The sequence below is a fragment of the Mytilus edulis genome, chromosome 1 (genome assembly GCF_963676685.1).
Source record: "Mytilus edulis chromosome 1, xbMytEdul2.2, whole genome shotgun sequence".
NCBI classification, from domain to species: Eukaryota; Metazoa; Mollusca; class Bivalvia; order Mytilida; family Mytilidae; genus Mytilus; species Mytilus edulis.
Window position 1 is genome coordinate 125918610 of NC_092344.1, and position 24405 is coordinate 125943014.

At 32.7% G+C, this 24405-nt stretch overlaps 3 protein-coding genes across 5 annotated transcripts in view; all 3 read right to left on the reverse strand.

Annotated features, from left to right (window-relative positions):
- Positions 1-633: 633 nt before the first annotated feature.
- LOC139506090 (uncharacterized) lies at positions 634-18258 on the reverse strand. Of its 3 annotated transcripts, none has more exons than XM_071295364.1 (6): positions 17888-18258; positions 11416-11650; positions 11005-11092; positions 10138-10270; positions 8301-8380; positions 634-880 (listed from the first exon to the last, which is right to left on the reverse strand). In XM_071295364.1, the coding sequence occupies exons 2-6, from the start codon at positions 11637-11639 to the stop codon at positions 764-766; spliced, it is 642 nt and encodes a 213-aa protein (XP_071151465.1). In that variant the 5' UTR covers positions 11640-11650; positions 17888-18258; the 3' UTR covers positions 634-763. The 3 variants fall into 3 exon arrangements, with proteins under 3 accessions (XP_071151465.1, XP_071151468.1, XP_071151459.1); XM_071295367.1 differs by having other exon boundaries at positions 17875-18258; XM_071295358.1 differs by lacking the exon at positions 17888-18258 and adding an exon at positions 17777-17878.
- Positions 13967-18366, reverse strand: LOC139509870 (trichohyalin-like). The gene is made up of 6 exons (XM_071296258.1): positions 17976-18366; positions 16343-16543; positions 15939-16301; positions 15077-15601; positions 14688-15035; positions 13967-14523 (listed from the first exon to the last, which is right to left on the reverse strand). The coding sequence occupies exons 1-6, from the start codon at positions 18364-18366 to the stop codon at positions 13967-13969; spliced, it is 2385 nt and encodes a 794-aa protein (XP_071152359.1).
- A 1029-nt stretch (positions 18367-19395) lies between these two features.
- LOC139506121 (E3 ubiquitin-protein ligase MARCHF1-like) overlaps positions 19396-24405 on the reverse strand; it is a 42538-nt gene continuing 37528 nt past the window's right edge. Inside the window, exon 4 of the mRNA XM_071295368.1 lies at positions 19396-24197. Coding sequence (XP_071151469.1) covers positions 23826-24197 — 372 coding nt within the window. The 3' untranslated portion in view covers positions 19396-23825. The remainder of the gene's footprint in view (positions 24198-24405) is intronic.

The following is a 24405-nucleotide window of genomic DNA, read 5'->3' on the forward strand; positions in this document are numbered from 1 at the left end:
GAATTCTTTCAGATATTCTGCTGCCAAACTATGGAATGAGTTGCCAAACCACTTCAGAACTGAAACATCTTTTACCCAATTCAAGAGTCTAATAAACTCATGGAATGGCAACTCATGCCATTGCAATGCATGTGCTTAGTTTTATTTATTTTATGTTACAGCTTGGAATATAATAGTGCTGCTTTTTGTGAATGTTTGCTTAGCTTTTTACAATTTGTGAATGCTGTGCTTTATGTTTTATATTTGCTTTTAGTGCTTATTCGTATCCATGTATAGAATATAGTATTTAAATAGTATAGCCTAAATGTGCATGAAATGTATGTTCTATGTCTTTTATGTTTTAATATTTGTATTGTGTATGTTTGTTATGTAAATGTATGCATTTGTCGGTTATAAAAGCTCAGAGAGCTTATATGTTTATTTGTTATGTAACATGCCGACTATAAATAAAGCTTTGAATTGAATTGAATCTATGCATGTTGGCGTTTGCTTTTGTTGTAGTTCAGTGTTTCTGTTGTTCCATTGTTTTCCTCTGATAGATGATGTGTTTCTCTCGGTTTTAGTTTGTTATCCAGATTTGATGGCGTACTAAATTATAATCCTGGTACCTTTGATAAATATTAACTTGTACTTCACTTGTGTTTGCATGGAATTGATTATTTGGCAACTTTTATTATTTGTATTCATGATACATTATAACAATTTCACTGTATTATGATATATGTTCTGGTCGATACCTTTATAAGCACATTTAAAAATTGTTTTATTCTGTTAAGATTGCAATTTCCTTTCCCATGTTTTCTTTGGCTTGATTATCATAACTATCAAAGAATTCCTGTGTTGAATATAATCTGTCTCTTTTGCAGAAATTGGACAAAACCTTCAAAAAACATTATAACAATGATATAGATTTATATTAACAATCTGCACACAACAATAAAACATTATAACAATAACATAGATTTATACTAAGAATCTGCCTACAAGAATAAAAAGATTTGTACTAAGAATTTCCGCACAACAATAACAAGGAGTACAGGAAAGCAAGATAATAACAAGGAGTACAGGAAAGAATGATAATAACAAGGAATACAGGAAAGAAAGATAATAACAAGGAGTACAGGAAAGAAAGATAATAACAAGGAGTACAGGAAAGAAGGATAATAACAAGGAGTACAGAAAAGAAAGATAATAACAAGGAGTACAAGAGTACAGGAAAGAAGGATAATAACAAGGAGTACAAGAGTACAGGAAAGAAGGATAATAACAAGGAGTACAGGAAAGAAAGATAATAACAAGGAATACAGGAAAGAAAGATAATAACAAGGAGTACAGGAAAGAAGGATAATAACAAGGAGTACAGGAAAGAAAGATAATAACAAAGAGTACAGGAAAGAAAGATAATAACAAGGAGTACAGGAAAGAAGGATAATAACAAGGAGTACAGGAAAGAAAGATAATAACAAGGAGTACAGGAAAGAAGGATAATAACAAGGAGTACAGGAAAGAAGGATAATAACAAGGAGTACAGGAAAGAAAGATAATAACAAGGAGTACAGGAAAGAAAGATAATAACAAGGAGTACAGGAAAGAAAGATAATAACAAGAAGTACAGGAAAGAAGGACAATAACAAGGAGTACAAGATAATAACAAGGAGTACAGGAAAGAAGGATAATAACAAGGAGTACAGGAAAGAAGGATAATAACAAGGAGTACAGGAAAGAAGGATAATAACAAGGAGTACAGGAAAGAAGGATAATAACAAGGAGTACAGGAAAGAAAGATAATAACAAGGAGTACAGGAAAGAAAGATAATAACAAGGAGTACAGGAAAGAATGATAATAACAAGGAGTACAGGAAAGAAAGATAATAACAAGGAGTACAAGATAATAACAAGGAGTACAGGAAAGAAGGATAATAACAAGGAGTACAGGAAAGAAAGATAATAACAAGGAGTACAGGAAAGAAAGATAATAACAAGGAGTACAGAAAAGAAGGATAATAACAAGGAGTACAGGAAAAGAAAGATAATAACAAGGAATACAGGAAAGAAAGATAATAACAAGGAGTACAGGAAAGAAAGATAATAACAAGGAGTACAGAAAAGAAGGATAATAACAACGAGTACAGGAAAGAAAGATAATAACAAGGAGTACAGGAAAGAAAGATAATAACAAGGAGTACAGAAAAGAAGGATAATAACAAGGAGTACAGGAAAGAAAGATAATAACAAGGAATACAGGAAAGAAAGATAATAACAAGGAGTACAGGAAAGAAGGATAATAACAAGGAGTACAGAAAAGAAAGATAATAACAAGTACAGGAAAGAAAGATAATAACAAGGAGTACAGAAAAGAAAGATAATAACAAGGAGTACAGGAAAGAAAGATAATAACAAGGAGTACAGGAAAGAAAGATAATAACAAGGAGTACAGGAAAGAAAGATAATAACAAGGAGTACAGGAAAGAAAGATAATAACAAGGAATACAGGAAAGAAAGATAATAACAAGAAGTACAGGAAAGAAGGACAATAACAAGGAGTACAAGATAATAACAAGGAGTACAGGAAAGAAGGATAATAACAAGGAGTACAGGAAAGAAGGATAATAACAAGGAGTACAGGAAAGAAGGATAATAACAAGGAGTACAGGAAAGAAGGATAATAACAAGGAGTACAGGAAAGAAAGATAATAACAAGGAGTACAGGAAAGAAAGATAATAACAAGGAGTACAGGAAAGAATGATAATAACAAGGAGTACAGGAAAGAAAGATAATAACAAGGAGTACAAGATAATAACAAGGAGTACAGGAAAGAAGGATAATAACAAGGAGTACAGGAAAGAAAGATAATAACAAGGAGTACAGGAAAGAAAGATAATAACAAGGAGTACAGAAAAGAAGGATAATAACAAGGAGTACAGGAAAAGAAAGATAATAACAAGGAATACAGGAAAGAAAGATAATAACAAGGAGTACAGGAAAGAAAGATAATAACAAGGAGTACAGAAAAGAAGGATAATAACAACGAGTACAGGAAAGAAAGATAATAACAAGGAGTACAGGAAAGAAAGATAATAACAAGGAGTACAGAAAAGAAGGATAATAACAAGGAGTACAGGAAAGAAAGATAATAACAAGGAATACAGGAAAGAAAGATAATAACAAGGAGTACAGGAAAGAAGGATAATAACAAGGAGTACAGAAAAGAAAGATAATAACAAGTACAGGAAAGAAAGATAATAACAAGGAGTACAGAAAAGAAAGATAATAACAAGTACAGGAAAGAAAGATAATAACAAGGAGTACAGAAAAGAAAGATAATAACAAGGAGTACAGGAAAGAAAGATAATAACAAGGAGTACAGGAAAGAAAGATAATAACAAGGAGTACAGGAAAGAAAGATAATAACAAGGAGTACAGAAAAGAAGGATAATAACAAGGAAAGAAAGATAATAACAAGGAGTACAGGAAAGAAAGATAATAACAAGGAGTACAGGAAAAGAAAGATAATAACAAGGAGTACAGGAAAAGAAAGATAATAAATAACAAGGAGTACAGGAAAAGAAAGATAATAACAAGGAGTACAGGAAAAGAAAGATAATAACAAGGAGTACAGGAAAGAAGGATAATAACAAGGAGTACAGGAAAGAAAGATAATAACAAGGAGTACAGGAAAGAAAGATAATAACAAGGAGTACAGGAAAAGAAAGATAATAACAAGGAGTACAGCAAAGAAGGATAATAACAAGGAGTACAGGAAAAAAAGACAATAACAAGGAGTACAGGAAAGAAAGATAATAACAAGGAGTACAGAAAAGAAGGATAATAACAAGGAGTACAGAAAAGAAAGATAATAACAAGGAGTACAGGAAAGAAAGATAATAACAAAGAAAGATAATAACAAGGAGTACAGGAAAGAAAGATAATAACAAGGAGTACAGAAAAGAAAGATAATAACAAGGAGTACCGGAAAAAAGAAGGATAATAACAAGGAGTACAGAAAAGAAAGATAATAACAAGGAGTACAGGAAAGAAAGATAATAACAAAGAAAGATAATAACAAGGAGTACAGGAAAGAAAGATAATAACAAGGAGTACAGGAACGAAAGATAATAACAAGGAGTACAGAAAAGAAAGATAATAACAAGGAGTACAGAAAAGAAAGATAATAACAAGGAGTACCGGAAAAAAGAAGGATAATAACAAGGAGTACAGAAAAGAAAGATAATAACAAGGAGTACAGGAAAGATAATAACAAGGAGTACAGAAAAGAAAGATAATAACAAGGAGTACAGGAAAGAAGGATAATAACAAGGAGTACAGGAAAGAAAGATAATAACAAGGAGTACAGGAAAGAAAGATAATAACAAGGAGTACAGGAAAGAAAGATAATAACAAGGAGTACAGGAAAGAAAGATAATAACAAGGAGTACAGCAAAGAAGGATAATAACAAGGAGTACAGGAAAGAAAGATAATAACAAGGAGTACAAGAGTACAGGAAAGAAAGATAATAACAAGGAGTACAGAAAAGAATGATAATAACAAGGAGTACAGGAAAGAAAGATAATAACAAGGAGTACAGGAAAGAAAGATAATAACAAGGAGTACAGGAAAGAAAGATAATAACAAGGAGTACAGAAATAACAAGGAGTACAGGAAAGAAAGATAATAACAAGGAGTACAGAAAAGAGAGATAATAACAAGGAGTACAGAAAAGAAAGATAATAACAAGGAGTACAGGAAAGAATGATAATAACAAGGAGTACAGGAAAGAATGATAATAACAAGGAGTACAGGAAAGAAAGATAATAACAAGGAGTACAGGAAAGAATGATAATAACAAGGAGTACAGGAAAGAAAGATAATAACAAGGAGTACAGAAAAGAAGGATAATAACAAGGAGTACAGGAAAGAAGGACAATAACAAGGAGTACAGGAAAGAATGATAATAACAAGGAGTACAGGAAAGAAAGATAATAACAAGGAGTAAAGGAAAAGAAAGATAATAACAAGGAGTACAGCAAAGAAGGATAATAACAAGGAGTACAGGAAAGAAAGATAATAACAAGGAGTACAGAAATAACAAGGAGTACAGGAAAGAAAGATAATAACAAGGAGTACAGAAAAGAAAGATAATAACAAGGAGTACAGAAATAACAAGGAGTACAGGAAAGAAAGATAATAACAAGGAGTACAGGAAAGAAGGATAATAACAAGGAGTACAGGAAAGAAGGATAATAACAAGGAGTACAGGAAAGAAGGATAATAACAAGGAGTACAGGAAAGAAAGATAATAACAAGGAGTACAGAAAAGAAAGATAATAACAAGTACAGGAAAGAAAGATAATAGGAAAGAAAGATAATAACAAGGAGTACAGGAAAGAAAGGTAATAACAAGGAGTACAGGAAAGAAAGATAATAACAAGGAGTACAGAAAAGAAAGATAATAACAAGGAGTACAGGAAAGAAAGATAATAACAAGGAGTACAGGAAAGAAAGATAATAACAAGGAGTACAGAAAAGAAAGATAATAACAAGTACAGGAAAGAAAGATAATAGGAAAGAAAGATAATAACAAGGAGTACAGGAAAGAAAGGTAATAACAAGGAGTACAGGAAAGAAAGATAATAACAAGGAGTACAGAAAAGAAAGATAATAACAAGGAGTACAGGAAAGAAAGATAATAACAAGGAATACAGGAAAGAAAGATAATAACAAGGAGTACAGGAAAGAAAGATAATAACAAGGAATACAGGAAAGAAAGATAATAACAAGGAGTACAAGAGTACAGGAAAGAAAGATAATAACAAGGAGTACAGAAAAGAAAGATAATAACAAGGAGTACAGGAAAGAAAGATAATAACAAGGAGTACAGGAAAGAAAGATAATAACAAGGAGTACAGGAAAGAAAGATAATAACAAGGAATACAGGAAAGAAAGATAATAACAAGGAGTACAGAAAAGAAGGATAATAACAAGGAGTACAGGAAAGAAGGATAATAACAAGGAGTACAGGAAAGAAAGATAATAACAAGGAGTACAGGAAAGAAGGATAATAACAAGGAATACAGGAAAGAAAGATAATAACAAGGAGTACAGAAAAGAAAGATAATAACAAGGAGTACAGGAAAGAAAGACAATAACAAGGAGTACAGCAAAGAAGGATAATAACAAGGAGTACAGGAAAGAAAGATAATAACAAGGAGTACAGGAAAGAAGGATAATAACAAGGAGTACAGCAAAGAATGATAATAACAAGGAGTACAGGAAAGAAAGATAATAACAAGGAGTACAGGAAAGAAAGATAATAACAAGGAGTACAGGAAAGAAAGATAATAACAAGGAGTACAGGAAAGAAAGATAATAACAAGGAGTACAGGAAAGAATGATAATAACAAGGAGTACAGGAAAGAAAGATAATAACAAGGAGTACAGAAAAGAAGGATAATAACAAGGAGTACAGGAAAGAAGGACAATAACAAGGAGTACAGGAAAGAATGATAATAACAAGGAGTACAGGAAAGAAAGATAATAACAAGGAGTAAAGGAAAAGAAAGATAATAACAAGGAGTACAGCAAAGAAGGATAATAACAAGGAGTACAGGAAAGAAAGATAATAACAAGGAGTACAGAAATAACAAGGAGTACAGGAAAGAAAGATAATAACAAGGAGTACAGAAAAGAAAGATAATAACAAGGAGTACAGAAATAACAAGGAGTACAGGAAAGAAAGATAATAACAAGGAGTACAGGAAAGAAGGATAATAACAAGGAGTACAGGAAAGAAGGATAATAACAAGGAGTACAGGAAAGAAGGATAATAACAAGGAGTACAGGAAAGAAAGATAATAACAAGGAGTACAGAAAAGAAAGATAATAACAAGTACAGGAAAGAAAGATAATAGGAAAGAAAGATAATAACAAGGAGTACAGGAAAGAAAGGTAATAACAAGGAGTACAGGAAAGAAAGATAATAACAAGGAGTACAGAAAAGAAAGATAATAACAAGGAGTACAGGAAAGAAAGATAATAACAAGGAGTACAGGAAAGAAAGATAATAACAAGGAGTACAGAAAAGAAAGATAATAACAAGTACAGGAAAGAAAGATAATAGGAAAGAAAGATAATAACAAGGAGTACAGGAAAGAAAGGTAATAACAAGGAGTACAGGAAAGAAAGATAATAACAAGGAGTACAGAAAAGAAAGATAATAACAAGGAGTACAGGAAAGAAAGATAATAACAAGGAATACAGGAAAGAAAGATAATAACAAGGAGTACAGGAAAGAAAGATAATAACAAGGAATACAGGAAAGAAAGATAATAACAAGGAGTACAAGAGTACAGGAAAGAAAGATAATAACAAGGAGTACAGAAAAGAAAGATAATAACAAGGAGTACAGGAAAGAAAGATAATAACAAGGAGTACAGGAAAGAAAGATAATAACAAGGAATACAGGAAAGAAAGATAATAACAAGGAGTACAGAAAAGAAGGATAATAACAAGGAGTACAGGAAAGAAGGATAATAACAAGGAGTACAGGAAAGAAAGATAATAACAAGGAGTACAGGAAAGAAGGATAATAACAAGGAATACAGGAAAGAAAGATAATAACAAGGAGTACAGAAAAGAAAGATAATAACAAGGAGTACAGGAAAGAAAGACAATAACAAGGAGTACAGCAAAGAAGGATAATAACAAGGAGTACAGGAAAGAAAGATAATAACAAGGAGTACAGGAAAGAAGGATAATAACAAGGAGTACAGCAAAGAATGATAATAACAAGGAGTACAGGAAAGAAAGATAATAACAAGGAGTACAGGAAAGAAAGATAATAACAAGGAGTACAGGAAAGAAAGATAATAACAAGGAGTACAGGAAAGAAAGATAATAACAAGGAGTACAGAAAAGAAGGATAATAACAAGGAGTACAGGAAAGAAGGATAATAACAAGGAGTACAGGAAAGAAAGATAATAACAAGGAGTACAGGAAAGAAAGATAATAACAAGGAGTACAGGAAAGAAGGATAATAACAAGGAGTACAGGAAAGAAAGATAATAACAAGGAGTACAGGAAAGAAGGATAATAACAAGGAGTACAGGAAAGAAAGATAATAACAAGGAGTACAGAAATAACAAGGAGTACAGGAAAGAAGGATAATAACAAGGAGTACAGGAAAGAAAGATAATATTTTTCAAAAAGATTTCTTCAGTTAAAATTGTGTCTTACATGATGTTACATTTCTCTTAGCACGACTAAAGTAAAAGTTAAGACACTCTTATCTTTTCTAGTACCTTTGATCTTCTTGTTTTATATTCCTTCTCAGGTACGTGTTTATATTCCTCCCTTATCTGATCTGCGTATTCTTTGTAACCTGTCGGGTTTTAAAAAAATAATTAAGTATAACAAACGTATAATTTGTTACGCCAACCGCGCGTTTCGACGTCAGTGGCGCTCTAAGCAAACACGTTTAAGGATGAATATCAAGTTAAGGCACATTTAAAACCGAATTTCTCAAAAATGGCATATCACATACGACTAAGGCAAACTACTCACGATTGATAAAGATGAGATTTTTTGTTTTTTTTTAATAATTTAACATTGTATAATTAACAGTATATTTACAGAGAATACAAAGAATATACATTATCCTTTTGTTCTCTTCAACATTTAATGTAAAACTTTTTCTGTCGATCATAATAGATGGAGGTTATTTCAGAAAGGCTTGTTGTAGTCACAACATCATTTTATACCAAGTCAGGAATATGACAGTTCTTGTCTATTAGTTTTTGATGCGTTTTGTTATTTGATTTTGCCATGTGATTATGGACTTTCCGAATTGATTTTCCTCTAAGTTCAGTATTTTTGTGATTTTACTTCTTTTTGTCGAGCCTTTGACTTTAGTCGAAAAAGCGAGACATAGCGATCCTACATTCCGTCGGCGTCGGCGTCGTCGTCGTCGGCGGCGTCCACAAATATTCACTTTGTGGTTAAAGTTTTTGAAATTTTAATAACTTTCTTAAACTATCCTTGAATTGTACGAAACTTGGACAGAAGCTTGTTTATGTTCATAAGATAGTATCCAGAAGTAAATTTTGTAAAAATAAAATTCCATTTTTTCCGTATTTTACTTATAAATGGACTTAGTTTTTTCTGCCAGGAAACATTACATTCACTCTGTGGTTAAAGTTTTTAAAATTTTAATAACTTTCTTAAACTATCCTGGAAATGTACAAAACTTGGCCAGAAGCTTGTTTATGATCAGGAGATAGTATCCAGAAGTAAATTTTGTAAAAATAAAATTCCATTTTTTCCGTATTTTACTTATAAATGGACTTAGTTTTTTCTGCCAGGAAACATTACATTCACTCTGTGGTTAAAGTTTTTAAAATTTTAATAACTTTCTTAAACTATCCTGGAATTGTAAGAAACTTGGCCAGAAGCTTGTTTATGATCAGGAGATAGTATCCAGAAGTAAATTTTGTAAAAATAAAATTCCATTTTTCCCGTATTTTACTTATAAATGGACTTAGTTTTTCTTCCAGTTAACATTACATACAGTCTGCAGTTAAAGTATTTAAAACATTTTTAAGATTCTTAAACTAGCCTGGATTTTTACCAAACTTGGACAGAAGCTTCTCACAATCAAAAGATAGTATCGAGAGGAATAATTTTATTGATTTTTTTCATCATTTTTGATGAGTGTTTGATTAACAGCAAAAGTAGGCGAGACACTGGGTTCCGCGGAACCCTTACAAATTTTTTTTTTATAAAGTTTAATATTAACGGATTTTTGGTGCCGTGGGAAAACAACAATATCGAATGTTAAAGTTATCTTTTTTTACTATTTAAATAAGTCTAGTAAGTTGTTATCGATAAATAACATTATGATAATAAAACGCAACGAAAAGGTAAAACATAACAAAATACTGTACTCCGAAAGGACATTATAAACAGAAAGTCGATAAGAAAGCCAAATTCAAAAGCCTAAACAAATTAAAATATTCCTGACTTGTTACAGGCATTTTTCTATGAAAATCTGATTTTATAGCTAGCTGAACCTTTCACTTTTGGGAATAAGTCTTTTAACAAACTGATAATTCTTCAGTTATAAAAAGATATAAATGCTACCTGTATCTTTTCTTCCCAGTACGGCCATATCAATATCTAGAAAATAATGATAGTCTTCTGATCCTTCATCTTTAACCTGGTGGGTTTTCGTCAAAAGAATCCAGTCCTTGACCTTGCTTATTTCATCTTCTTTCTACGTTTAGTCGATTTGTAATTATTTTCAAACTTAAGTGAATGCTTTTTTAATCTTTAACTTAATTAAGAATACATTAGGTTAAGCAGATAGTGTTCAATTTTTATTTAGTCTATGATGCTTTATATTTATTTGATACATTTTTTTAAATACTGAATAAATGAATTGCTACATAAGAAACCCCCAAAAACACTTCCACTTAGGACTCTGTAGTTATTATATGCATTCGATGAAATCTACGGGTTAGGTGTAAAATAACTATTTAACATTATACAGAAGTACACTCGGAGTACTCGAGCTTTCAATGGAATACCGAATAACTAACATCACGTGTTCTTGGGAATACTAAATTATAGTACCACATTCAGCCTTTTTAACTTTTTTTATTCGAGCGTCTCTGAACAATTTTATGTAGGCGAAACTCATTTCAGTTTATTTACAACTGCTAAATAAATGGCACTGCTTTTAGAGGTTTCATATCCGATTGTATAACCAGTCCAATAGTAAGGACTTTTATCATTTTTATTCGAGCGTCACTGGTGAGTTAAAAGTACACGAAACGCGCGCCTGGCGTACAAGGTTTAAGTACTAGTATATATGACGAGGTTTTGTTTAACTGAATACGAGGGCATTATGTGGTATACTGAATAGTTGTCATAATAATTCTGAGCTATACTGAAAAAAAAACAAATATTATACCAGTTAACCGTGAATCTATGAACACTGATATTTACCAGATTAACTGAGCACTCTGTTGTATATTGAACAAACACCTCAGCGCTTTTCTCTTCGTTGTCACTCTTCTTAGGATCGTAAATTATACTGCAAAACATAGATACCGGAATACATATAGCTGTCAGCTAGCCAAAGAGTGATAATATGTAAAACAAAATCATGTTTATCAAATATCAAAAGATACATGTGTTCTAATTTCTCGTTTTATATTGACAAATGCATGAATAATAATGCCTTATGTTCGTAGCCTAAAATGTAACAAATGCATCGATACTTAAAAGATTATAAAGCAAATTAAACATGAAACATAAGACAAGTTGGTAGATCCAATGCTTTGAATTTCTGACAAGACAAAATGACAATGATAGTATTTTTCTATTTTACTTAACACATGAAATACTTTTTCTCACTCATGAAAGAATATTGCTAATGACACTAAGTCTGGGTCTGACAGTTTGGTTTTATGTCCGTTGAAATGGTCAAACATTTCTATCAAATGATTCAGTGTGTGGTAATATCTGTGGCTCTCGCTGTACTGAGACTGGATATCTTTCCACCAATTTAATGTTTTCTCCTCGGATACTCCAAGGCGATCATGACTAAGTGTCATCCAGCACTGTTTGAGGTCTGTCATGTCTTTAACCTCTGGAATGGAAGATTTAGTTTGTTACAAAGAAATTTGTTTCCCCTACAAGCTAAATACGATATCAACTGAACTGTTTTTCGAACACGTCAGAGACAATACAACTATACTGTTCTCATAATGTCTGAGACGATTCAGTACTACTGTTTTTCAACATGTCAGTAGTTTCTTCCCAACACATTATAGACAATACACCTCTTGGTACTGTTCATATAATTTCAGAGACAATACAACTGTTTTTCATCATGTCAGGGAATAAAGAACTTTAATGTGTCACAACATGTCAGGAACAATGGAACTTTATAGTTTCCTCAACATGTTGGAGACAATAAAATAGTACTGTTTCCTAATATGTTATGAGACGGTCAATATTTACTATTTTCCAAACATATCAGAGATTATCCGGAAATTGTTAACATATATTTGATACGTCTAATACTTGTTCCCACTGGAACAAAACTATGGATAATAAAAGTTCTTGGGAACAAACATTACATAATATTAACTCCATCTTCATAAGACATTTCCCTTGAACTAAAATGTCATATGGTTTCATAATATTTTACACCTTATTTCCTCTTAATTAATGATTATCTGACATAAAACCCGGTTGAAGATGACCAGCAGTAAGGATAAGGAATCAAAGACTAATTTAACAGTAATCATACATTCCTAATTCTCCATGATTTTATAACATTAAAGAAAAACACTGTCGAAGGGGACCAACATTATGGAGGAGAAATCAAAGAGATTAAGTTGACAGGGATCATACATTTGTAATCCTCCAGGATTATCTCTCATGGGGAAACACTGTAGAAAGGGATCACCAGCAAAGGGGTGGAATCAAAGATATTGATTGTACAATGATCATACATTCGTAATCCACAATGACTATCTGACATGAAGATCAAACACTGAATAAGAGGTCCATCAGTAAAGGATTGGAATCAAAGATATTGATTGGACAATGATCATATAGTCGTAATCCACAATGACTATCTGACATGAAGAAAAAACACTGAAGAAGAGGTCAACCAGTAAAGGGATGGAATCAAAGATATTGATTGGACAATGATCATACATTCGTAATCCACAATGACTATCTGACATGAAGAACAAACACTGAAGAAGAGGTCCACCAGTAAAGGAACAGAATCAAAGATATTGATTGGACATGGATCAATCATTCGTAATCCGTAATGATTATCTTATATGAGGAACACACATTGAAGAAGGGGGACCATCAGTAAAGGGGCGGAATCAAAGAGATTGATTGAACAGGGAGCATACATTTGTAATCCTCAATGACTATCTATCACGAGGGGAAAACCCAGTAGGAGAGGTCCAGCAGTAAGGTAGAGGAATCGAATAGACTGATTCTCCAAGATTATCTGTTATGAGGAACAAACACTATAGAAGGGGACAAGCAGTCAGAGAAAAGAATCAAAGAGATTGATTTGAAAGGGATCAATCATTCGTAATTTTCTAGGATACTGTCATAAGGAACACACTGTAGAAGAGGTCTGGCAGTTAGAAGGGGAAATCAAAGAGATTAATTTTAATAGGGATCATGCATTCTTAATTCTCCATGATTATCTGTCATGAAGAATGCAAACAGTAGAAGGGGACAATCATTTAGAGGAAGGAATAGAAAAGACTGATTTGACAGGGATCATACACTCGTTATTCTCCATAAATATCTCTCATGAGGAACACACACTATAGAAGGGGACCAACAGTTAGGCAGCAACCATTTGATTTTCTGGGGGGGGGCTATGGGTTTTTTTTCTGGACAAATTTTTTTTTTCGCCTGTGGCGAAAAACAATCTATTTTTTTCGCGACAAGTCGAAAACAATTTTTTTCTTTCAATTTTAGCATTACATATAGTGGCAGCTGAGGGTGAAACAAACAATTTTTTTTTCTCAGAATCAAAAACAAATTATTTTTTTCTCCAAAAACTGGAAACAAACTTTTTCTTCCAAAAAAAACCATAGCCCCCCCCAGAAAATCAAATGGTTGCTGCCTTATTGATTTGAAAGGAATTATTCTTTCGTAATCCTCCACAAGTATCTGACATCACGAATATAAACTGTAGAAGGGGACCAGCAGTAAGGAGTAGGAAACAAAGAGACTGACTGGACAGAGATCATACTGTAGCTTTGTTGTTTTGTATTCATCTTGTTCGTCAATGTGGTTTTTTTTAAGGTAGCGTAAATTACTCAAGTCCATGTTCAAATGGCACAACGAAAACAAACCACAACACAACCACAATTATATCTGTTAAATAAAGAAGATCAGTTTAACATAATAAAGCAGCTTAACAATTTCTGTTACTGATAATAAGCCTTTGTCTCTCAAACACACCGCTACTGCCCTCTTGTTCTCTAACTATCCTCTTAACAATTCTCTCAAACACACTGCTACTGTCCTCTTGTTCTCTAGCTATCCTCTTAACAATTCTCTCAAACACACCGCTACTGTCCTCTCGTTCTCTAACTATCCTCTTAACAATTCTCTCAAACACACCGCTACTGTCCTCTTGTTCTCTAACTATCCTCTTAACAATTCTCTCAAACACACCGCTACTGTCCTCTTGTTCTCTAACTATACTCTTAACAATTCTCTCAAACACACCGCTACTGTCCTCTTGTTCTCTAACTATCCTCTTAACAATTCTCTCAAACACACCGCTACTGTCCTCTTGTTCTCTAACTATACTCTTAACAATTCTCTCAAACACACCGCTACTGTCCTCTTGTTCTCTAACTATACTCTTAACAATTCTCTCAAACACACCGCTACTGTCCTCTTGTTCTCTAACTATCCTCTTAACAATTCTCTCAAACACACCGCTACTGCCCTCTTGTTCTCTAACTATACTCAAATACACCGCTACTGTCCTCTTGTTCTCTAACTATCCTCAATCACACCGCTCCTGTCCTCTTGTTCTCTAACTATCCTCTTAACAATTCTCTCAAACACACCGCTCCTGTCCTCTTGTTATCTAATTATCCTCTTAACAATTCTCTCAAACACACCGCTACTGTCCTCTCGTTCTCTAACTATCCTCTTAACAATTCTCTCAATCACACCGCTACTGTCCTCTCGTTCTCTAACTATCCTCTTAACAATTCTCTCAAACACACCGCTACTGTCCTCTTGTTCTCTAACTATCCTCTTAACAATTCTCTCAAACACACCGCTACTGTCCTCTCGTTCTCTAACTATCCTCTTAACAATTCTCTCAAACACACCGCTACTGTCCTCTTGTTCTCTAACTATCCTCTTAACAATTCTCTCAAACACACCGCTACTGTCCTCTTGTTCTCTAACTATCCTCTTAACAATTCTCTCAAACACACCGCTACTGTCCTCTTGTTCTCTAACTATACTCAAATACACCGATTCTGTCCTCTTGTTCTCTAACTATCCTCAATCACACCGCTCCTGTCCTCTTGTTCTCTAACTATCCTCTTAACAATTCTCTCAAACACACCGCTACTGTCCTCTCGTTCTCTAACTATCCTCTTAACAATTCTCTCAAACACACCGCTACTGTCCTCTTGTTCTCTAACTATCCTCTTAACAATTCTCTCAAACACACCGCTACTGTCCTCTTGTTCTCTAACTATCCTCTTAACAATTCTCTCAAACACACCGCTACTGTCCTCTCGTTCTCTAACTATCCTCTTAACAATTCTCTCAAACACACCGCTACTGTCCTCTTGTTCTCTAACTATCCTCTTAACAATTCTCTCAAACACACCGCTCCTGTCCTCTTGTTCTCTAACTATCCTCTTAACAATTCTCTCAAACACACCGCTACTGCCCTCTTGTTCTCTAGCTATCCTCTTAACAATTCTCTCAAACACACCGATTCTGTCCTCTCGTTCTCTAACTATCCTCTTAACAATTCTCTCAAACACACCGCTACTGCCCTCTTGTTCTCTAGCTATCCTCAATCACACCGATTCTGTCCTCTTGTTCTCTAACTATCCTCAATCACACCGCTCCTGTCCTCTTGTTCTCTAACTATCCTCTTAACAATTCTCTCAAACACACCGCTCCTGTCCTCTTGTTATCTAGCTATCCTCTTAACAATTCTCTCAAACACACCGATTCTGTCCTCTCGTTCTCTAACTATCCTCTTAACAATTCTCTCAAACACACCGCTACTGCCCTCTTGTTCTCTAGCTATCCTCTTAACAATTCTCTCAAACACACCGCTACTGTCCTCTTGTTCTCTAGCTATCCTCAATCACACCGATTCTGTCCTCTTGTTCTCTAACTATCCTCAATCACACCGCTACTGTCCTCTCGTTCTCTAACTATCCTCTTAACAATTCTCTCAAACACACCGCTACTGTCCTCTTGTTCTCTAACTATCCTCTTAACAATTCTCTCAAACACACCGCTACTGTCCTCTCGTTCTCTAACTATCCTCTTAACAATTCTCTCAAACACACCGCTACTGTCCTCTCGTTCTCTAACTATCCTCTTAACAATTCTCTCAAACACACCGCTACTGCCCTCTCGTTCTCTAACTATCCTCTTAACAATTCTCTCAAACACACCGCTACTGTCCTCTCGTTCTCTAACTATCCTCTTAACAATTCTCTCAAACACACCGCTACTGCCCTCTTGTTCTCTACCTATACTCAAATACACCGCTACTGTCCTCTTGTTCTCTAACTATCCTCAATCACACCGCTACTGTCCTCTCGTTCTCTAACTATCCTCTTAACAATTCTCTCAAACACACCGCTACTGCCCTCTCGTTCTCTAACTATCCTCTTAACAATTCTCTCAAACACACCGCTACTGTCCTCTCGTTCTCTAACTATCCTCTTAACAATTCTCTCAAACACACCGCTACTGCCCTCTTGTTCTCTACCTATACTCAAATACACCGCTACTGTCCTCTTGTTCTCTAACTATCCTCAATCACACCGCTCCTGTCCTCTTGTTCTCTAACTATCCTCTTAACAATTCTCTCAAACACACCGCTCCTGTCCTCTTGTTATCTAATTATCCTCTTAACAATTCTTCTTTCTGATCTCTCTCGCATCACATATACATAACATCAGGTGGTACCACGACGGTTCCAAAGATGGGGTACCTAGCGGTTTTAAAGATATACCAGGCGGTGTAGTTACATAAACCGTTCAAATAAATGAAATAGCGGGCGGTACTCTATTGAAATATACATGTATAATTTAACCCAAAAGTTAAAAAAAGAAAGACTTCCGGTCGGTGTTTTGAAGTGTATGCACATCTTTTGAGAGTAGAATATTTAATAGACTTGTGATTTACAGAAATTTAAATTTTTCATTCATGGTCATTCTGTCGTTAATAGCCGAAAACTAACCCTCCCATTATTGTTCCTACCCAATATTTATGATCAGTAGTTTCAGCCTCATTTTTCTGTGGATGTTTTATTTTTCAGCGTATGTTCCTTGCTGATTTGCTACTGTTGATAGACGAATTTACAATGTAATTGAATGATTTAAGGACGATAGAGCGCCATTAAGTTTATATTTTCATATGAAATTGTAATAATTTGACAAAATTAAATGTTTTATTTTAATTCGTTTTAATTCTTACTTAGCATTTATCAAGTCATTGCTTTGCATCCAGTCGTCTTATATGTTTTATATATCTGTGTCTATTTACTTCGACAGAGCAAATTGATGCATGCACCGTGGAACGTACAATTGAAACAAACATTTTCCTTTTGGGAACCTCTTCATTCACACATAGTATTCTAACTGAACACGTGGATGAGAAACGATATACATTTAATAAACAAGTTACGATTAATATACCCGTAAAACAAGTTATTGATAGACATGATAGAGACAGGAATTTACCTGTAGGAGAGACAATAGAGTGCAAAAAAAAACCCATTAACAAATTGTGAAACGTAAACATTAACAAATTGTGAAACGTAAACATAGTAAAGATTGAAATAAAACAACAAAGACATTCGTATTGTATACATGTAATACAGATTCTCTTGAATCGAAACATGAAGAATTCGAGAAAATCGTTTGTAAAAGATGTCGTACAAGTGCTGATGCTTTGTCGGAAAGATCAGTAATTATGAAACTTAAAAAATTATAGTTACATTATAATTGAGTAAACTATCAAAACTAAATTGCAACAATCCCCTAAACCAGCAATTAACTTCTATCTCAATGTAGTAAACAAAACTAGGCTACTCACTGTAGTTACATACACAGTTATCGATCGGTTTGATAATAGATTTAACTGACCACTACACACGCTAAATATAGTCCATATCCAGTCAATGTTTGCGTACATACGCATTAAAATACAGTTATATTTCTTTTCATGTTGCTGATTGTATTGTTTTAAGTGTTCATTAATAATAACTGCCGGGTTTAAATTATGAGAATATTCGATGAACGTGTCTCTATTCACTACTGTACTGCCATCGGTTAGATTCACTGTTTGTGGTTTTAGTCGTTTGCTTTTCACTGTCAATGTCATTATGACATCAGTGCTATTGTTATTGTTTTCATCGGATTGCACTGACACATTCTTTATATTTTCAAATTTCAGATTTTCATCAAGTTCAGAGGCCTCAAATTCAGGTTCTGTAATGAATTCATTCGATGAAATATCCTCCAGAAAATCTGTCATTTCACTGAATGTCGGTTCATCAAAGATATCAAATGTTGGTGTTTCAAACATTGATTCTTCTCCCGTCAAATTTTATTCACGAATATCACAGCTTTCATTCTGAATTGTTACTTTAATAGATATTACCTCTTGTTTCTTTTTTTCGTCAAATCAAAAAAAATACTGAACTCCGAGGAAAATTTAATTTGAAAGTCCCTTTAAATCGAATGGCAAAATCAAATAACAAAACACATCAAACAAATGGACAAGCACCGTCATCTTCCTCACTTGGTACAGGCATTTTCAATTGTAGAAAATCGTGGATTGAACCGGAATTTAATGCGCTAAACAGTCTCGTCACATTCCGTTATATTTACAAAGATACGTGAAAATAACTGACATAATAAAATCCCTCCTCTTACACTTTTTATTTGGTCTTCTTACTGTTTTAAGCCCAATGAGTACCGTATATCCTACTTGAGCCACTTTAGTCTAGTGTAGACTAAAAAAACACATGGCAAAACCAAAATTTAAGCCTGGTAGCGTTCACCTTTTTTTAGGCTTTATAACTATTTTGATCTGAGCGTCACCGATGAGTCTTATGTAGACAAAACGCGCGTCTGGCATATTAAATTATAAGCCTGGTCCCTTTGATAACTATTATGAACATTATTCTGTGAATTTTTAGTTTTCGAATTGTCATCTGATAAAGTCATGCTGATTATAATATGCAGGTTTCTCTGCTTTAGAAATTTTTCTGTTTTAGACAATAATTATGTGAAAAATGAAACAGCCTGCTCATTTTGTTTGAACCCATCCTGGTTTTCTAAATACAACTGAGAACGACATGTGACATATATGCTAATGGTATTGGTATCAGATATGACCCAAAAACTTGTCAATTAGTGGTCAAATTCATTATGTGTAAAACAAAAAGGCCTGGAATGTTGTAAATATTAATCAACATCGTCCTGTATTAATTACATTTAAAGTTGAATTATTTTATTCTTTTGTTTAACTCATGTTGAATAACAATTAGACCTCAATATTTCAGTAATATAGATGTGTAGGAAACCTGAATGAAATAACACAAGGCATATGTCAATGTATATATTTAATGAAAAACAAACAAATAAGATAAACAGGAGGAAATTCTATCTACAATTTGCCATTTATACGTCTTTTATACTTCATATATACTTTATTACTCTTTACTGTGTAAATCTTGGAGAGTTCCAAGAGAATTATACTTCATATATACTTCATTACTCCCTATACTGTGTAAATTTTGGAGAGTTCCAAGTGAATTATTATACTTCATATATACTATATATATTACTCCCTTTACTGTGTAAATCTTGGAGAGTTCCAAGTGAATTATACACTCCTGTAGTTATTTGAATAAACTATTCATCTCCTGACACATTTTAACAAAGTTCGTCTTTTAAGACAAGTTTAAAACAACACATTTCCTCATCAACTTTGTTGCTGAGGTTTTAACCACACAATAGCACTAAACAAAAGTTTATATAACAAAATAAAACATTAATATTTTATAACTATATGCATCCACAAGCACTTGTATGATATATAAATAATATACACTTGTTGTCAAAGGGTAAAACACAGCTGTTTATTTAAATTGTAAGTGGTACAAAAATTAAAGATTTGTGTAGTTCTACTTCAAACTAATGCAATATGGCAAATAATATCCAATAGTTTCTGGTTACATTATGCATATTCAGCATGAATTATTTCCCTTGAGAGTTTCATAATTTCTGTTACAGCTACTTATTTCTCAAGAGGAAAGAATCTTAAATTTTATTTACAGTATTCATCAATCCTTTTGAACTGTTTCTCTTTTCTAATAAAAATGATTCAAAGGAACCTAAAGTTTAATCTACCCCAACAAATAACACACATACATATCTACAATCACATGACAAATCTAAATATATTACTATAAACAATAAGGAATACACTATAAAGCTGGGCAAGTACATATGTGCTTGAAATACAACTTTTTAAACTGACAATTTCAAATATTTTATTCTATAAATGTTCTCAGAATTTTTTTATTTGAATTTTCAATAACTTGTTCTTTATTTCATATGTATACATTATGTAAAAACTTAAATTAAGATTCATTGAAAAAAATAGCTTTTGTATAAATCACTGATTGATTGCTTATTCCAGTAGCAAATATGTAAGTAACCAAAGCTGACATTCATAAATGCTGGAACAGCAACAATATCAAAAATCATAAATAAATCAAGTGATACAAATAGTTTGTATTAACCAAATTAACGTCTCATTTTCAACTAATATAATTCATGTCAAACAACGTCCATGCTTGATATTACCAAAATGTTTTTTTTTAATAAACAAGAAAAAATACAAAAGGAAAATAAAAAACTTTATTTTCTTTACATATATAACGTGTACCTTTTCCTTAGAAACAAAACCTATTTTATACATGTACAGTGTTTGTACTTTAAAAAGAGATGATATATACACTGTATATCAGATGTATCACAATATAGGTAAAGGTTAATCTCTAGTATAAAGTGCACCAAAATAGCCTATTCAAAATACATGTATAGTCCATTACGATAAGTAAGATAATAATACAAATACCCTTAGTTATAATACATTTCTAAAGTAAAAGGGGTCTAACAATTTATAATCATATACAATTAGCACTTATCTAAAAGAAATAGAGAAGGCATACTGATGCCACATGTTCCACCCTTTTTTATCAAAAAGTTTCTAAGATCTTTCAAATTAGTTGTCAGATTCCAGGACAATTTCTGAATGTTATCTCACATATTTTGTTTAGATATAGGAAGATGTGGTGTGAGTGCCAATGAGACAACTCTCCATCCAAATAACAATTTATAAAAGTAAACCATTATAGGTCAATGTATGGCCTAAAACATGGTGCCTTGGCATGAATAAAACTGCAACAGCTTATCATATATTGTAAGATACGAACAATAGCTTTACCTAGAATACTGGGCTTGGTCTTTTACCATATTTACAAAGATGTTGATGTGAGTCAAATATTTTAATTTACACATTAATTTTAAATAAACATACATTTAAAAGAAAATAAATTATAACTTTTTGCAATTTCATGGGTCAAATAGTGGTGCTAATGATAAATGTTTTTTACTTTTTCTCCAATTTTAAATATTTTATTACACTAATGGTTGTTTAAAACAATAATAAATGTGGCTCTTTATTGTTTTAAAAGTTTAAAAATTCAATTTTCTTAATATTTTACTTCATGTGAACAAATTTTTCAACCATATTAACATAAAACACACTTCAAACTGTTATCCATTCTACATTTTCAATCAACAGTTAACACAATAGACCATACAAACCATGACAGTTAACACAATAGACCATACAAACCTTGACAGTTAACACAATAGACCATACAAACCTTGACAGTTAACACAATAGACCATACAAACCTTGACAGTTAACACAATAGACCATACAAACCATGACAGTTAACACAATAGACCATACAAACCATGACAGTTAACACAATAGACCATACAAACCATGACAGTTAACACAATAGACCATACAAACCATGTCGTAATACATCAAAACAGCACCAATTATAATATTCAACATTTACTGCACATGAATATCATGTTTATTTATAGGCTCCATAACGAGTGAGAATTGGTTATTCCTTGATATCATCTCAAGTCATTCAATTTTAATATAATAATAAACAAGTCTTTGGCAACTTCTTCAAACCATTCAAGTTATATAAATGAGAGTTGAAATCAAGCTAGTGGTATAATTGGCAACAAAAACTATCAAGCAGAGTTCACATGAAGTGGATGTTATAAACTAACCAAACTAATAGCCTATTGTGTATCAGTACATGTACAGTGTCATATTAGAAACACATAATATCACACACAAACTAATAGCCTATTGTGTATCAGTACATGTACAGTGTGATATTAGAAACACATAATATCACACACAAACTAATAGCCTATTGTGTATCAGTACATGTACAGTGTGATATTAGAAACACATAATATCACACACAAACTAATAGCCTATTGTGTATCAGTACATGTACAGTGTGATATTAGAAACACATAATATCACACACAAACTAAAGCCTATTGGGTATCAGTACATGTACAGTGTGATATTAGAAACACATAATATCACACACAAACTAAAGCCTATTGGGTATCAGTACATGTACAGTGTCATATTAGAAACACATAATATCACACACAAACTAATAGCCTATTGTGTATCAGTACATGTACAGTGTGATATTAGAAACACATAATATCACACACAAACTAATAGCCTATTGTGTATCAGTACATGTACAGTGTGATATTAGAAACACATAATATCACACACAAACTAAAGCCTATTGGGTATCAGTACATGTACAGTGTGATATTAGAAACACATAATATCACACACAAACTAATAGCCATCTTCAAACAAATCATTCATGTTACAAACATAACTTCATTAATGTACACATATAGTATACACATCATGCACATATATATATTGACACATTTATCTTGCACACATATTTAATCTACTCTTATTTAACAATCACTTTCAGTATATACACAAACATAACCAACTTTTAACATGTTTTGCATGACTGAAGGACAGAAAGTCACAGTCAACATTTACATACACCCAGTCACAGAACAAAATGTCAATGTTCTTTCTACTTAAGAGCAAAAACTAGTTATACATTTATACTCCTGAATCATGGTTAACATAGAAATAAATACTATTAAAATAAAAACTTTTTGGGGTTGTCTATTAACGAATGAAGGTTACATACTATATTTAGTCTATTCACATTTATGTATTCATTACAAAATCAAAAGATTATTTCTTATAATCATGATAATTAAACTTGTTGTAATTTAAAGATGAAGTAGATGTATCCTAAATCACTTTTTATGAAGCATAGAAACTTATGCAGTCAGATTAGGACACACAGACAAAGTAAATGTGGGTCACTTTTTGATGTATAATTAAATTACTGACCTAATTCATGTTGTTGTGTATCAACGATCAACATTACAAATGAACTGGCCTACAGAGAATTGAAAATTCAATTAATTTGATAATTATCTAGATGAACAACATAGTGAAATATATTATGGACTTTTGAAACACATGCACATCATATTTCAAGTTCAAATTATACTTTAATATAGGTCTTTGTTTTTATTCTTCTGAAGATAGGGAAGTTGGAGTAAAAGTTATGAATACATAGTTGAGTTTATACATTTCTTTCACCACAATCAGAAATACAAAACTTATAGAAGCTTCCTATTGCACAAAACATAATCACTAATGTGTAAGCTATGCATATCTTATAGGTTCACACAGCTAGCTAAATAATTTTGATGATTGCTTTGTACAAAATTGATAATATCAAGGATACACTAGTCAGGGGACATAACTCTGACAAAATATATATAATGATCTGTAGAGCTACATTAAACATACTGTGCTTTGGGAGGTTTATTGATATCTAGGTCTTTGTTACGATCATAGGAGTCCACAGCCCATTCTGTGTTATGCATAATAAATCTCATACACAGTTTATACACAGTGTGTTTAGCTTTTATCTCCACTGTCATTGCAATGAAAAAGGCCACAAAGAATGCCACTCCACACCCTAATGTGATGATCTCTTCTGTCGTTAACTCTACCTTGTTTTTAGGGAACTTTGTTATCTGTCCTTTATCAGATAGAAAGCACATAATTGTAGCCACAGCACATCCAATCATAACAACCAGATTGAATAGAAATATGATGTGTAGACATTTATCTCTATTGTTCACCCTTGGGAACCTCCAGTTCTTAAACTGCAATAGAAAATAAACTTCTATAAATAGAAATATGATGTGTAGACATTTAATCCTATTGTTCACCCTTGGGAACCTCCAGTTCTTAAACTGCAATAGAAAATAAACTTCTATAAATAGAAATATGATGTGTAGACATTTATCTCTATTGTTCACCCTTGGGAACCTCCAGTTCTTAAACTGCAATAGAAAATAAACTTCTATAAAT